Below are 14,268 nucleotides of genomic sequence, written 5' to 3'. Positions count from 1 at the left end.
GGCACAAATCACCGTTTGATGATTTCCTAAATGTGTTTATAGCACAGGGCACAGGCACCCCAACGCCTGCCCCCTTGTTCAACAGTATAGCGGGTCTGGGGGAAGGGCTTTGGGGAAGCCCCAGGTGGGGTGCTGTCCCTGCGGTGGTCCTTGGGCGTGGGCCCCTGAGTGTCCCTGCCATACCTGGACCCCTGACCCCGCAGGGCTGGGAGCTGGTGGCCTGGTGGGCTCAGCAGCAGCACAGAAGTCTCCTGAGTGCAACTTTGACGTCCTTATTCCTCAGAGTGTAGATGAGCGGGTTCAGGGTGGGCGCCACAGAGGTGTAGATGATGGACACTACCTTGTCCTTGCGCAGTGAGTAGCTGGACGCGGGGCGGATGTAGGTGTAGATGATGGTGGAGTAGTACAGCGTGACCACCAGCAGGTGGGAGGAGCAGGTGGAGAAGGCCTTGCGCTTGCCTGCTGCTGAGCGCATGCGCACAATGCTGGCAATGATGCAGCCATAGGAGAGCATGGTCACCGAGAAGTTGCCTATGGCCAAGAACACGTCCGTGGTGAAGGCCATGACCTCATTCAGACGTGTTGGGGCACAGGACAGCCTCAGCAGTGGGGGAATCTCGCAGAAGAAGTGCTCAACGACGCCAGACTTGCAGAGTGGCAGGTGCAGCATGAGGCTTGTGTTCACGCTGGTGTTGGTGAGGCTGATGGCCCACACAGCCACGGCCAGCAGAGCACATGCCCGAGAGCCCATCCGTGCACCATAGTGCAATGGCTGGCAGATGGCCACGAAGCGGTCATAGGCCATGGCTGAGAAAAGCAGCAGCTCTGCCCCCATTGACCATGTGAAGAAGAAGAGCTACGCCATGCAGCCCCCATAGGAGATGGTCCTGCCAGCCACCATGCTGCCCAGCAGCTTGGATAGAATGGTGGAGGTGCAGAGGATATCCACTGCAGCCAGATTGGCCAGGAAGAAGTACATGGGGGTGTGCAGAGCTGGGCTGGTGCTGATGGCCACCACGATGAGCAGGTTTCCCGACAGGGCAGCCAAGTAGAAGCCGAGGAAGCCCAGGAAGAGTAGTGCTCGCAGGCGAGGAGGTTCCAAAAATCCCAGGATGATGAACTCGGTCACCAGCGTCTGGTTCATCCCAAAGGGCCTGGGTGTGGAGACCTGGCAGCTGCTCCGCCCCACACCTCTGATCCCCCACTGTAAAAGAAAGAAAGGCCACTGTCCCTGCTTGTTCTGAATACTCCTCCCTTCAGCTGTGTGAGACCCACTAGAGGCAGGATTTCAGTACCCTGGGGGGTATAAATGTGCCTCTGAGCCCCAGACTCTGCAGGGAGAGCCACTGAAACGACCCCCTATCCTCACCCATCCCAGGGAATGCACCATTTAGGACTTGGCCTCCTGCTCAGTTTGCTTGGCTCCACAGCCCACAGGCACCAAGCATGACTGGGGAGGGGGTCACCCACAAACTCCCAGAGACCTGAGCTCTGTGTCCTCGGGAAAATTGTCCTCAGGGGTCAGTGGGTGAGGAATGAGAAGAACTGACCAAATGCTCCCGGGTCACATCCAAGCAGCACCCACCCAGGGCCACCCAGGTCCTCACAATGACCTGTGCATTGGCAATCATGGTCACCTCACTGAACCCCTGTTGCTGAAGCTGGAGGAGCAAGCCTGTCTGCAGGCAGGACTGAGCACCCGCCAGCACCAGAGATTTTTATGCTACGTTTTGTCCAGGCTGCTCAGTGAGATAAGAAAGTGACATTTCACCTGGGATTTGAGAACTTGCCCCCTCAGAAATCACAGCCAGAGGGATCTCATGGCTGTGGTCAGTGTAGAATTCAGCACCGCACCACAGTTATCAAAACATCATCATCTCTCGTCAAACACAGGATATAAAGAATCAGCATCCCCTTAGAGCAGGTACTTACGAATGTGGTAAAAATATTCCTGAAATTCACCTGTCCTCTCAAGAAACTTGCTTCTCATTACCATGAAAAAGAGTCATTAAGTTTCATTGGGAAACAGAACAGGTTCAAAATAAAACTAGCAAGGAACTGTGGGAGACATCTGCAGCTATGTGTGGGGACAGTAAGAGACCTGTGACAAGGATCACCGGCCCTGTCTCATCTGTAATAGCCAGAGGCAAGGGCTTACAGGGAGGGGCCAGGCCCTGAGGGACCAATTAGGGAGAGCCACTTCCCCACTTAGGCAGAACCAGTGCCTGAGCTCAGGACCCTCTGGGAAGCTGACCAGCACCTGGGGACAGACCCAGGCCCTCATGGGGAGCATCACTCAGGCTTACAGCACACTCCACCCAACAACAGCAGAACGCATGTTCTATCCAAGACCCTGGGGACCTTCACCAAGAAAGACCACACACTGGGTCTTAACACAGGCCTCAGCAAGTTTTAAAGCCTTTAAGTCACACAAAGTATGTTTTCTGACCATGTGGAATTAAAGTCAGGGAAAGTGAGCTTTCAGGATAATGCCCACATATTTGAAACTAAATCATGTATTTCTAAATAACACATCAATAAGAATACAAAAGGGAGGTGTGTCAGCCTTGTGATGCTGATGAAAGTGAAAACAGAACTCTAAAAGTTTGTAGGATGTCAATGGGGCAGTAGCAAAGAGCAGGTTTGTGGAAGTTTATCTGCTTCAAAAGAAGAAATCCAGAGGCCAGACAATCCCAAACACATAACTTCACCCCAAGGGCAAGATTGAGGGCTGTGGGCAAAGGACTGAATAATTACCACCTCATTTTTTAAGTTTTTTTCACTAAGTCTAGGTGATGTTATGAAGCAACTATAAATCTCTGGCAATATTAAAATGGCATGATTGCTTTGGAAGAAAATACCTAATAAAACTAAGTATACACATGCCAACCCAGCAATGCCACCCACAATCACACCAAGAGAAACAGGGACATCGGATATCTTGTACATAATTGTGCAGAGAGGATTTATTCTTCATAGCAAAGAATTAGAGTCTATAGTAATCAACACCCGAACGGATAAAAAAAAACACTGTATTCATAGAATATAATGTTAACAGAAATGAAAACCACTTATACACACACGAATCTGAGAAATATTATGCAATAAATAGGCCTTACATGAGAGAACGTGGCCTGTGTGGCCTTATTTACAGGAACTCCCAAAGGCTCAAAACTGGCCTATGGCTGAAACACCAGATGACTGCAGGAGAGTTCAGGGGCAGGGGGAAGGACAACAGAGGGGAGTTGTGGTGGAGGACAGGGGACTCAGAGAGGGCTGAATGGGGGAGCAGGATGAGTAGGAGAGCAGTGTTGGCCTGCAGGAGGAGGACAGGGCAGAGGACGGGGCAGGCAGGATGACTGAGGATAGGATGAGGCAGGTGGAGCTAGGGAGCAGAGTCTACAGGTGGAACGAGGCATGAGGGGTGAAGTACAGGGCAGGGCGAGCCAGGTGGTCGAGTAGAGGGCGAGGTATGCCGATAATGAAGTAGAGGACCAGAGATGTGATGGCACTTATGAGGGCGGCCCTAGGCAGCCTGGAAACAGCAGCAGGAACCCTTCAGCCTCCCAGGTGTCACCCTTGTCTGCTGGGTGTGATTCACACTAATGTGTGCATGTGTCAAAACAGTGATGCAAGCCCTTACTTATGCAGTCCGTTGTTTGAAAATTTTACCTTAAAAGTAAAAAAAGGGCCCTGTCAATACATGTTGAACTCTAATGGTATGCACACAGAAATACTTAAAAAGTGTCTTGATGTCTGTCATGGTGGTGCACACCTGTAAACCCAGTGACTCGCCAGATGAGGCAGGAGGATCCCAAGTTGGAGGCCAGCCTCAGCAACATAGCAAGACTCCATCTCAAAATGAAAAATAAAAGGACTGGGATATATTTCAGTGGTAGATTACTCCTGGGTTGCATCCCCAGTAACCCCGCACAAAATGTACTGATGTTTGAAGCTTGCTTTGAAATGCACAAAAACAGATAACTTGGCATGGGAGTAAATAAAGTTTACAAATGTAGCAAGGAATCACAGGTAGAAAAGCTGGGTGATGGGTGCTTGAGTGTCCACTCCAGGGTTCTGCCAACTCTGCTGTGCTTGAAACCTTTTGTAAATGTTGCGACAGGTATAAAGAAACATACCTCAAGAATGGCAAGGGGTGCCAGTGGAAGGGTTGGGAGGCAGGGCTAGGGCAAGGTCCACAGGCTTTGAGGATGGGTTGCACATAGCATCCAGGAAAGAAGTCAAGAAGTGTCAGTAACTGGCTGTCACAACTAGACAGGGCTGAAGGCGGACATAGGGCCTTATACCAGCCATGTGAGCTGGGCGTTAGCAGAGCAGCTACAGAGCCAGGTGGGGTTCAGAGGAGAGGCACAGAGGTGTCGGCACTTTGGCTGTCACTGGCAAACAGTGACAATGAAGGCAGGGAGTGTCACAGCCTAGAAGACAGTGCCAGGAGGAGACGAGAAGGAGAGGGCATCTCAGGCAAGCCAAGAACAGTAGCATTCAAGTTACTGTCCAGGGGTGTGGATTTGTTGACTCTGTTCAGCAAAGAATGGAAGAACAGGACCCAGAGGCAGCAAGCAAGCGGCAGGTTCATTGAAAAAGCGACAGAGATGGACTTCTCTGAAGACAAGGGCCCAGAGCTGGGAGTCCATGGGGGAGTTTGGCCTGTTCTTACGGTCTCTGGAATTTCCTCCTCTCCTTATCTCCCTCCCTGTCCACGTTCTCCTCACTACTGTTGACTTGTGCCCCCACTGTCCGGGTGTCGCTTGGTTTTTTCTATAGGGTCCCCTGCTTGGGGGCACAAGTATAGTAGTCTCTGTGACTGGGTCCCCCACTTGTGTCCCTAGCACTTTTACCAGCAGGAAATTGCTCTTTGTTCTGGCCCTGCCCCCAACCTCCTCACACACCATCTGTCCTGACTGCCTGAGCCCTTCGGTGTCCCTCCCTCAGAGGCCAGATGCAGAGGGTAAGATGGAAGGAGGAGGGAAGGAAACCCAGAAGCAATGCTGTGGGAGCCACAAGCACTCCGCCTCAGCGGCAGATGTCCTGGCTACAGGGTGTTCCTGTCCCAGAAAAGAGCAGTAAGTACAACCACTACCTCTTCAGGGCACTGGTGTGGGAGGCTAACTGCAGTTCTGCCACCTCACAGTCACCGTGAGGAGCAGGGTTCCCCAGTCCTCTGCAAGACCACACCAAGAGCAGGGAGCTGGATGCCCGGTCTGGGTGGCTTTCCAAAGCAGGATATCAAGACCAGCCATCAGAGACACTGTACTAGGCTGTGGACAGGGTGGGTAAGTCTGGTCCACGGCAATCCCTTGAGCCTGAACCCTGAAGGAGGACACGGCCAGCAGCACTCCACACAGAGGAGCTCCAGGGGCTTCCAACTGGACAGCAGCCCAACCAGGGTGGGAGGAGAAGCAGTGGCCTGCTCTCCCCATTCTCCCAGCTCTCCTGACTCTCCCTGTTGTAAACCCTGAGGGCCTCCACCCTCAGGCTTCAGATGTCTGCACATCACACGGAAGGACGGCGGCCCTATGGGAGTCCCATTATTATAGATCTACTGCATGAATCATTTTCTCACTCCTTGCCACGGCATCAGATTCTCAGTCATACATTGGGATTAGCTGGAACAGTTCACTTGCCTTCCCTCATCTACCAGGTGCAGGCAAACACCCTCCCCAGGGCCATTTTGACATCCTTGTTTCTCAGAGAGTAGATGAGAGGGTTCAGGGTGGGGCTGACCACTGTGTACAGCAGAGCAACCACCTTGCCATTTTCTGAGGAGGAGCCAGAACCTGGGAGGATGTAGGTGTAGATGACGGTGGAGTAGTACAGCGTGACCACTAGCAGGTGGGAGGAGCAGGTGGAGAAGGCCTTGCGCTTGCCCGCTGCTGAGCGCATGCGCACAATGCTGGCGATGATACATCCATAGGACAGCATGGTGAGCAAGAAGTTGACCACGCCGAAGTAGACATCTGCGATGACAATCATGACATTGTTCAGCACAGTTGGACTGCAGGACAGTAGCAGCAGCGTGGGGACTTCACATAGAAAGTGGCGGATCTGATTGGGACCACAGAAATAGAGTCGTACCATCAGGCCTGTGTGTACAGATGTGCTCACCACACTGGTCACCCACACACTGCCTGCCAGCAGGATGCAGATGGGCCAGCTCATCAGCGCGTGGTAGTGCAGTGGCTGGCAGATGGCCACATAGCGGTCATAGGCCATGGCTGTGAGCAGCAGCAGCTCAGCCCCCAGAAACCAGGTCAGAAAGAAAAGCTGGGCCATGCAGCCCCCATAGGAGATGGTGCTCCGGGTGGCCACCAGGCCCTCCAGCAGTTTGGGGAGTACAGTGGACGTGCAAAGGATGTCCAGAAGGGCCAGGTTTGTGAGGAAGAAGTACATTGGGGTGTGAAGGCTTGGATTCAGGCCAATGGCCATGACAATGATGACATTTCCTGCAAGAGCCATGAGGTAGAGGAGGAGAAAGAAGGCTGAGAAGAGAACCTGGAGCCCAGGGTCTCCAGAGAAACCCTGCAGGACAAACTCCACCACAGCTGTGTGGTTGTTGGCTGCCATTGGTGGGCGAGTCCCAGGGGCCACTGGAACACAGCTGTGGCTGGCAGACAGGGCACAGGGCAGAGACACCGACTTGGCCTCTTGAACAGGTCCTGCTGAAACCAGGAATGTTTTCGGAGGGCACATTTGCTGCAGAAAGCACACAATAAAGATGGTGACATCATCCCTGCCTCCAGGGAGACAGAGCATCAGCTCTTCTCTCTGTAGACACCAACCCAGAACAGCACCCCCTGCCTCTTTGTGCCAGGCAGCACCCTCCATAACCCACAGAAGGCACAGCATGGGCTTGTGTTCACGCTGATTTTGAACATGTCCTACAATATCTAGAGATATGGCGCTCACTGTGTGCATCATGTGCCAGCCTCCACTGGGCCTGCTGAGGGCAAAGCTGCCACCAGGCTCAACCTCAGGGCCCCAGAGAGGATGAGTCATGTTGGCTGGGGTGGGCCAGGCTTCAGGGAGGGAGGCATGTGCAGTACTCTCCAAGGGGAGGGACACACCCAGGGATCACAAGGAAGAGAGGGCTATAGCCTGCTCCCGGGGGGCAGATGTCCTCAGCTCTCAGATTCAGGCTGTGGTTTTTCCGGACATAGTTCTTTCATAGAGACCACAGCCTACCATCCTGATCATCCAGGTGGCTCCAAGGGAGGGCAAACCCTTGTGAAGTGGGGAGACCCTTCCCCTAGGCTTGTCCCCCAGTAAGCATCAAGCTATGCCAGGCTGGAGGCACAGCGTATGCCCAGCTACAGCCTAACCCCAAACATCCTGACTGACACATCTGGTTCCTAGACCACACACACACACACACACACACACACACACACACCTGTCCACCACCACTCATCTCTGACCACCCAGGCCTCCTACAGCAGGATGAGGTCTGCTCAGGTCAAGGAATTGGTGGGTCAATCAGCATGAGGTGAATAAGACCAGCCCCGTCTCCCTTCCTGTGTCAGCCCAAATCCCAGGCATCCCCATGAGAGTGGGAGGTAGAAGAACCTACCCTGGACACTCATGGGTGGGCTGTGAGCTACCTAAAAACAAAGAGCTCAAACCACACACTGTTCTAAATAAGGAGGTCCATGTCTACCCAGATATGAACAGACACTGCTGATTTACAGAGAGGTGGGGACCTTATTTCCTATGGGCAGAACTCAAGAATAGGATGCTCCAAGCTTTTGACAGCCCTTCTTGTGGTCAGCTTGACCCTCCTCAACTGCAAAAGCTGAGCCACCCACATACCCTCAAAGGCCCCACACTCACCCCTGCAGAGTGGAGGGTTGGAAAGCTTTCCTCCATGCAGGTCCCCGCTGGGCCTGTCCAGCACCCACACCATACACACAGCCTCTCAGCAAAGAGCCAAGGCCTGCCATGAGCCAATACCAGTCTCTGAAGCCCCCAACGGCTGCAACCACTGAGCCCCACAGCCTGTCTGCTGCAGCTCTTCAGGCTGCAGGTGACTCTGGACAGCCTTACCATGTGGCTCCCTTAAAGACCCAAAGGCCAAGCCACAGGCCTGACCAACAGCCCAGAGCTCAGAGCAGAACTGTGAAGCCCCTGGGCATTTGCAATCTCAAATGGAAACCATGAAAGATGAGAGCAAAGTGATTTCAGTATGAAATCTTTCTTTTAACATTAAAACAGATCAGGGCAAAAACACATCTCTTTTCAGAAGCAGCCTTCCCTCCCTCAATAAATAGATGGGTAGTCCAAAAGGAAAGAGGTGTAGGGGGACAGACTCACATGGATGGCAGGACTGGTGCTGCTTCCTATCTAACCCGGAGCTGTGCACCTGGTGTGGATGAGGGTTGCAGCTCTGAGATTAGAGCCTCCTCCTGCTAGGTGTCACCTGGGTTTCCTGTTGACCTTCAGTGGACCTCACCCCCTTGAGTTGGATGCTGTTGTTGCTAGGGACCCTGGGGTACCCCCAGGAGTGGTCCTGGGGGAGTAATTACCCATCTGGAAGTAAACATGGATTCCTGAGAGGCATGGTCCCCAGACTGGGATGCAACCAGGTCTAAAGGTCACAGGCCCGGGATCCAGGATGAAGACACTGCCAAGAGTCCCTCTCATGAGTCTCTTCCTTAGGGGTGGTAGGGGCACAAGAGCCACATTTGACTGAGTCCTGCAGGAAAATGGGATTTATTATACCCTGGCTGCAGGTGCAGTGTTGAGGGTGAGCCCCACCCAGCTTCCTCTGTCCTCAGCGGCTCCCAAGCTGTGTCAGTGAGCCCATTTTGATGCACCCTTGTGCTCCAGTTCCCTTCCTGCCCGTCGTCTCCCTAGGCTTCTCTTGATTGTGATCACTGTGATCATTGTGATCACTTCCTTGCTTTGGGTGAACTTGGCAGTGTAAGGAATGCTATTGGGTGTCTTGTATGATTCCCTTTGGTTGGGGTCTGTCTAGTTTCTTGGATTTGGGGGAGAAAGACAAGGGCACGTGCTGCTTGTCGCATCCCTGTGGACGTTCTCAAGTCTGCCTTGAGGACAGAGCATCCGGAGGGTCTACAGAGGTGCGCGTGGGCACCAACAGCCTGAGCCCAGCCCCTGCCAGCCTTCAGGGGACCTGGCACAGGTGGCAAGCCACGGTGAGCTCACGGCAGCAAGCTCCCTTCCCTGTGTGGCCAGAAACTCCACAGCAGGTTGGTGGAGAATGCATCCAGAACTGAGAAGCCAGAATGGAAAAGATAACCTGTACAAGAAAATCCCTGTGCAGAAACTAACATTCAGACATCAGTCGTTGCCAAGAACCAAAGACAGGACCTCTGCTGACTTAACATGACCTTGACTTCACAGACCTGAGGACGACTGATCCTGTTGTTTCCAACCCCCTGATGTCCTTCGGCCGAAGCAGACAGCGTGTGTTTCCTCTGACCATCGATACTAACCTTACTTCACAGCAGATGCGGCAGGTGCAGCACAGGATCTGCACAGCCCTCTGATCTGCTCAGATGCCCTGTACCCTTCAACTCTGCCTGATTTTTGATTTAAGAATAATCAGAGATCAAACGTCCCTGCAATGCTGAGTTAAGGTCAGTCAGCTCATGAGCTAAAATAAATAGCTGTATCTGAGCATATAGGCCTCAGGGTTGGAGTAACCAGTCCATGAGAACATGGCCAGGGCCTGCCCTTGTGGGCTTCCTGGGGCAGCCAGGAACCTCAGAACCATATGTCTCTTCCCCAGTGGATCCAGGATTCTCGGGGCCACAAGGCAGCCCTCCAGTGAGGATCAGCCTGCTGCAGCACCTGTCCAGGGGAGAGCTTTTGGTGGGAAGACCGTGTTGTGCCTTGAGAAACAGAGTGAACATCCTTCTCCAGGCACAGGGTAGTCAGACACACAATGACAGACAGGAACATGCCCTCAGGGGAGAGTGGTACCTCGGTGTTTTGAAAAATGGGCTGGTGAGGGGCAGCTCCAGGCATAAGTCAGAGCCTGAGGAAGCAGGGCCATGCATGGAAGCAAGGGCGATGCTGTGGGCCTGGGTCATGTGGCCGGGCTGGCCAGCTGTGAGGTGGGAAGTGTGGACAGTCAACGGCAGAGGTGACCCATGGGACAGGGGTACAGAGCAGAACAGGGCAGATGGGGCCCAGGGCGTAGTAGCCCTGCATCTGCAGTGTCCTCTACCCCTTGCAGCAACAGAGAAGACTTAGGGTGAGTGATGGCCAGAGACCATTCCACTCCTGGAGATCAGAAGAAACCTTGTAGCATGAAGCCCTGTCTCTGTATCAGAGATACCTGCAGGCTGTCCCCCACCTGGCCCCCAGACCAGAAAGGGTACGCTGGGCATGGAAGCAGGGAGACATGGCAGCAGCTGGTGGGAGAGACTCCCGTGAGTGCAGTCCTGCTGCCCCTGCAGATCATGCTGTAGACACCAGGACACAGGACAGGACAGGACAGGACAGGAATGTCCTCAGCCACACACCAAACAGCACAGTGCCCAAACAGAGATCAGCAAGTGTGGCATGGTCAGCAGGGAAGAGAGCAACAATCAGGAGCCTAAAGAAGCTCGGGAAGCTCACACACTCTGGAAAACAGTAGAAAAGTACAAACTAAACTGGAAAATATATTGACAATAATGAAAAGGAAGACAAGACCTAACAAAATGATGGACTGCAGCCAAGCAGAGTTCAGAGGAAAATTCATATTTGTAAACACTAATGTTAAAAAAAATAAAAGAAGGGGGTTCAAAAAATCACTTGACTTTACATCTTAAGACACAAAGTGGAAAAAGAGGAAACTAAATCTAAAGTGAACAGAAAGGAGGAAATCATAAAATTATAGCAGAAATAAATGAACCAGAGAATAGAAAATTAATAAAGCCAATGAAGCTCAAATTTGGTTCTTTGAAAAGATGAACAAAATTGACAAACTTTAGCTGCATTGGCCAAGAAAAAAGAAAACTCTCATTATAAAAATTATAATCAAAAGGAAGAACATTGCTAAGAATTTGCAGAAATAAGAAGTGTTATGAAGGAATACTATGAATTTGTGGGAGTGTTGCCATCTTAACAACATTTAGCCTTTTTAATCTGTAAACACAGATGCCTTTGCATTTATTTAAACTTTTTTTCATTTTCCACCATGTTTTGCAATGTTCAGGGTATATATCTGGTCCTCCTTGGATACTTTTTTCCTGAAGCATATTTATTGTTTTTCATTCTAAATCCTAAGTATTTTTTTCTTTTTCATTCTGTCATAAATGGAATTTTTTCCAAGATTCATTTTTGGATTGTTTGTTGCAAGTGTGTAGAAACTCAACCAACCTTTGTGTGGTTGAGTTTCTATATGGAAGAGTTAGGCAACTTGAATAAAACAAATGAAGGCCTAGAAAGACACAAACTTTCAAAGTTGATTTAAGAAGAAAAAGAAACAAGCATAAAAAAGATTGGATTAGTAACTGAAAAAAGCGAAACACCAACAGAGAAGCCCCACACCATATGGTTTCACTGGTTGATTCTTCCAAACATTTAATGAAAAATTAGTGTAAGTCCTTCAGATATCTCCTCCAAAATCAGAAGAGGACAATTCCCAGCTCATTCTTTTGAAACCAGTGTTACCATATGAGAACATGACAAAGATAACACTACGAAGAAAACTACATACCAAACCAACCTCAGCAGCCGATACCGAGGCGTGTGCTGCCCTGGCCAAGGGTTTGCCCACCTTGTGAAATCAGTGGATGTGTGGCACCTCTCCAGTAGAGAATCAGGAAACCCACATGGTCTCCTACACCTGCCAGGAAGAGAGCAACCCTCCTCACCCCGAGGCTGAGCACCCAGAGAAGCCTTCAGCCAACCCCGCACTGGAGGGTGGCAGGGTGTCTCCTCCATGGGTCACAAGCAAGGCAGGATTTGCCTTCCGGTCCCCTGTTGGGTGCTGTGCAGGAGGCTTTGGTTAGGTGACAAATAAAGCAGAATGGGAAGGCAGAAGGAAAGCCACTTCTGGCCTAAGATGACCAGACCCTGCAGATAGAAAACGACACACAAAAGCCAGCAGACCCTCTGCTCCGATTCACAAGGCTCAGGACACATGATCAATATGAAAATAGCAGTAGCTTGCAAAAAAATAAAATAATGAAACAGAAAACAATTCCGTTTATAATATAATGAAAAACAATAAATATGCTTAGGAAGAGTTGACCAAGAAGGTACCAGACACGTACAGACAGATCAACACCACAGACATGGTCAGAAACGAAAGGGCTCAGGAGACACAAGGGTGCCATGTTCATGGGTGGGAAGACTTGACATGGTGGAGGAGGCAGCTCCCCCCCACCCCCGTATTTCCAGAGACTGCGAGCAATCCCTACCTGAATTCCAGCTGACTTCCTTGTAGAAATCAACAAACTAACCCTAAAATACATAAGGAAGCTCAAGGAACCCAGAATACCCCAGAAAAATCTTTACAATATAATTAAAGGAAAGGATGCACATTTGCAGTTTTCAAAACTGGAAAGTACAAAACTATAGCCACAGAAATGTGTGGTGCTGGCATACAGCTAGGTATACAGACCGACGGAACAGAGCTGGACCTACAGAGATGAATCCTGGTCATGGTGGTCAACTGACTTTTGATAATTAAAGGGTGCCAAGACCATTCAATTGGGAAAAGAATCGTCTTTTCAACAAAGAGTACTGGTATGACTGACTGAATACCCATATGCCAAAGAACGGAGTCCAACCCCTGACTCACCATTTCTAAGAATCCCTTTAAAATGTCAAATACCTAATTTTAAATGCCAAAACTATAAAAAAAATGCTCAGGCCAAAATAGAGGTGAATCATGATCTGAGATTTGGCAACAAAAGCACAGACAACAAAAGAAAATTGATAGATTGGACTTTAAAAGCTTTTGCATCAAAGAACACTCTTGAGAGTCAAAGAACAACCTAGAGGATAGCAGGAAACATTTGCAAAGCATGTGCCTGGTAAAGACTTGCATCTAGAATGTTTTCAGCTCTTACATTTCAATAATATAAATATAAATAACGCAATTAAAATGGGCAAAGGATCTGAACAGACATTTCTCCAAAGAATGTACACAAATGTAAGCACATGGAAGACCCTCAGCAGTATGAGTTAGCAGGAGAATCTCAGCCAAAACCACAGGAGATAGCACTTCACAGCCACCAGAATGGACATCTTGATTTTAACATGAGACAGCCAGAGATGTTTATTATTTGCAGAGCAGGCTAAACAAATGTTAGCTGCAGTGTGGGCTGAACACTCGACCCTCACCCTCACCCGTCTGGTTCCTTATCCCTTGTTTGCCTCAAGTCTGAACACTCAACCCCACTCAAGGCTAAACACTCAGCCCTCACCCGTCTGGTGCAACAGAAACCCACATTTAGCCCCTGCCCTGTCTGCCTGAAGGCAGAAGATGACACCCTTAGCAAATACCGTATGATCCAATCACTGTACACCAACAAGGCAGCTTGCAGACCCAAAGACACCATTAGATTTGGGCTATAAAAACTCTCTCCTGAAGGGCCCTCCCCTCTCTCTCTCTCTTTCTTCTCTTTCCTTTCTCCCTCTTTCTCTCTCTCTCACTTTTCTCTCTCCCTCTCTCTTTCTTCTCTCTTTCCCTGCCCTCTTTCTCTTTTTCTCTTTATCCTGTCAATCAGACACCACTGCAATAAAGATCTCTTGGTCGCTCCGAGTGTCATGGTCACTTTCCTTTCAGTGTCAACAAGGGCATGTAAAGCCAGATCACAGCTGTGGGAAGGTGAGATGGGAAGCAGTGTCCAGCTCCCAGTGTGCTCACTTGAAGTCACCACCAGACCCAGCAGATGCACCTCCCAGGTTGTACCCAAGAGAAACCCAGACAAGAGCAACAAAGGATGATGTGAAGCACTCTGCTCATGAGAAGCCACCAACATGGCACCATGAGACGGTTCCTTTCCCCTTTGAAGAACTCTGCAGTGTTTCTCTGTGTTTTCTTGTTTGCTTTATTTTAATTGGTTCAAGGTGTTCAAACAGAGGGAGTCAGCAGAGTGGGAAATCACAGAAAGCAACTCCAGGAGAGTAAGAGCAGGAACATCCTTGCATGCTGGCCTGAGCCTGAGAGAGGTGCCCAGGGGAGACCACTGAAGGGCCTCCACATGCACCGCGAGCCACGGCTGACGCCACCTTGTCCTTATGGACCTTCAGTGTACAGACTGTGGGTTATAGAAGTCTCGTCAT

At 50.5% G+C, this 14,268-nt stretch overlaps 1 protein-coding gene across 1 annotated transcript; it reads right to left on the bottom strand.

Moving 5' to 3' along the window:
* Window positions 1-229: 229 nt before the first annotated feature.
* On the bottom strand, window positions 230-6,585 carry LOC308634450 (olfactory receptor 2B11-like; the record flags this gene model as incomplete). Its single annotated transcript, XM_081268266.1, is given in 3 exon segments — window positions 230-856; window positions 860-1,154; window positions 5,660-6,585. Coding segments are annotated over 3 exon segments (1,848 nt in total).
* Window positions 6,586-14,268: the final 7,683 nt, after the last annotated feature.

Source organism: Spermophilus citellus, assembly GCF_964194105.1.
Source record: "Spermophilus citellus genome assembly, chromosome: 15".
Lineage (NCBI taxonomy): Eukaryota > Metazoa > Chordata > Mammalia > Rodentia > Sciuridae > Spermophilus > Spermophilus citellus.
Note: the sequence above shows the minus strand (reverse complement) of the source record. Positions and strands in the feature narration are given on the sequence as shown.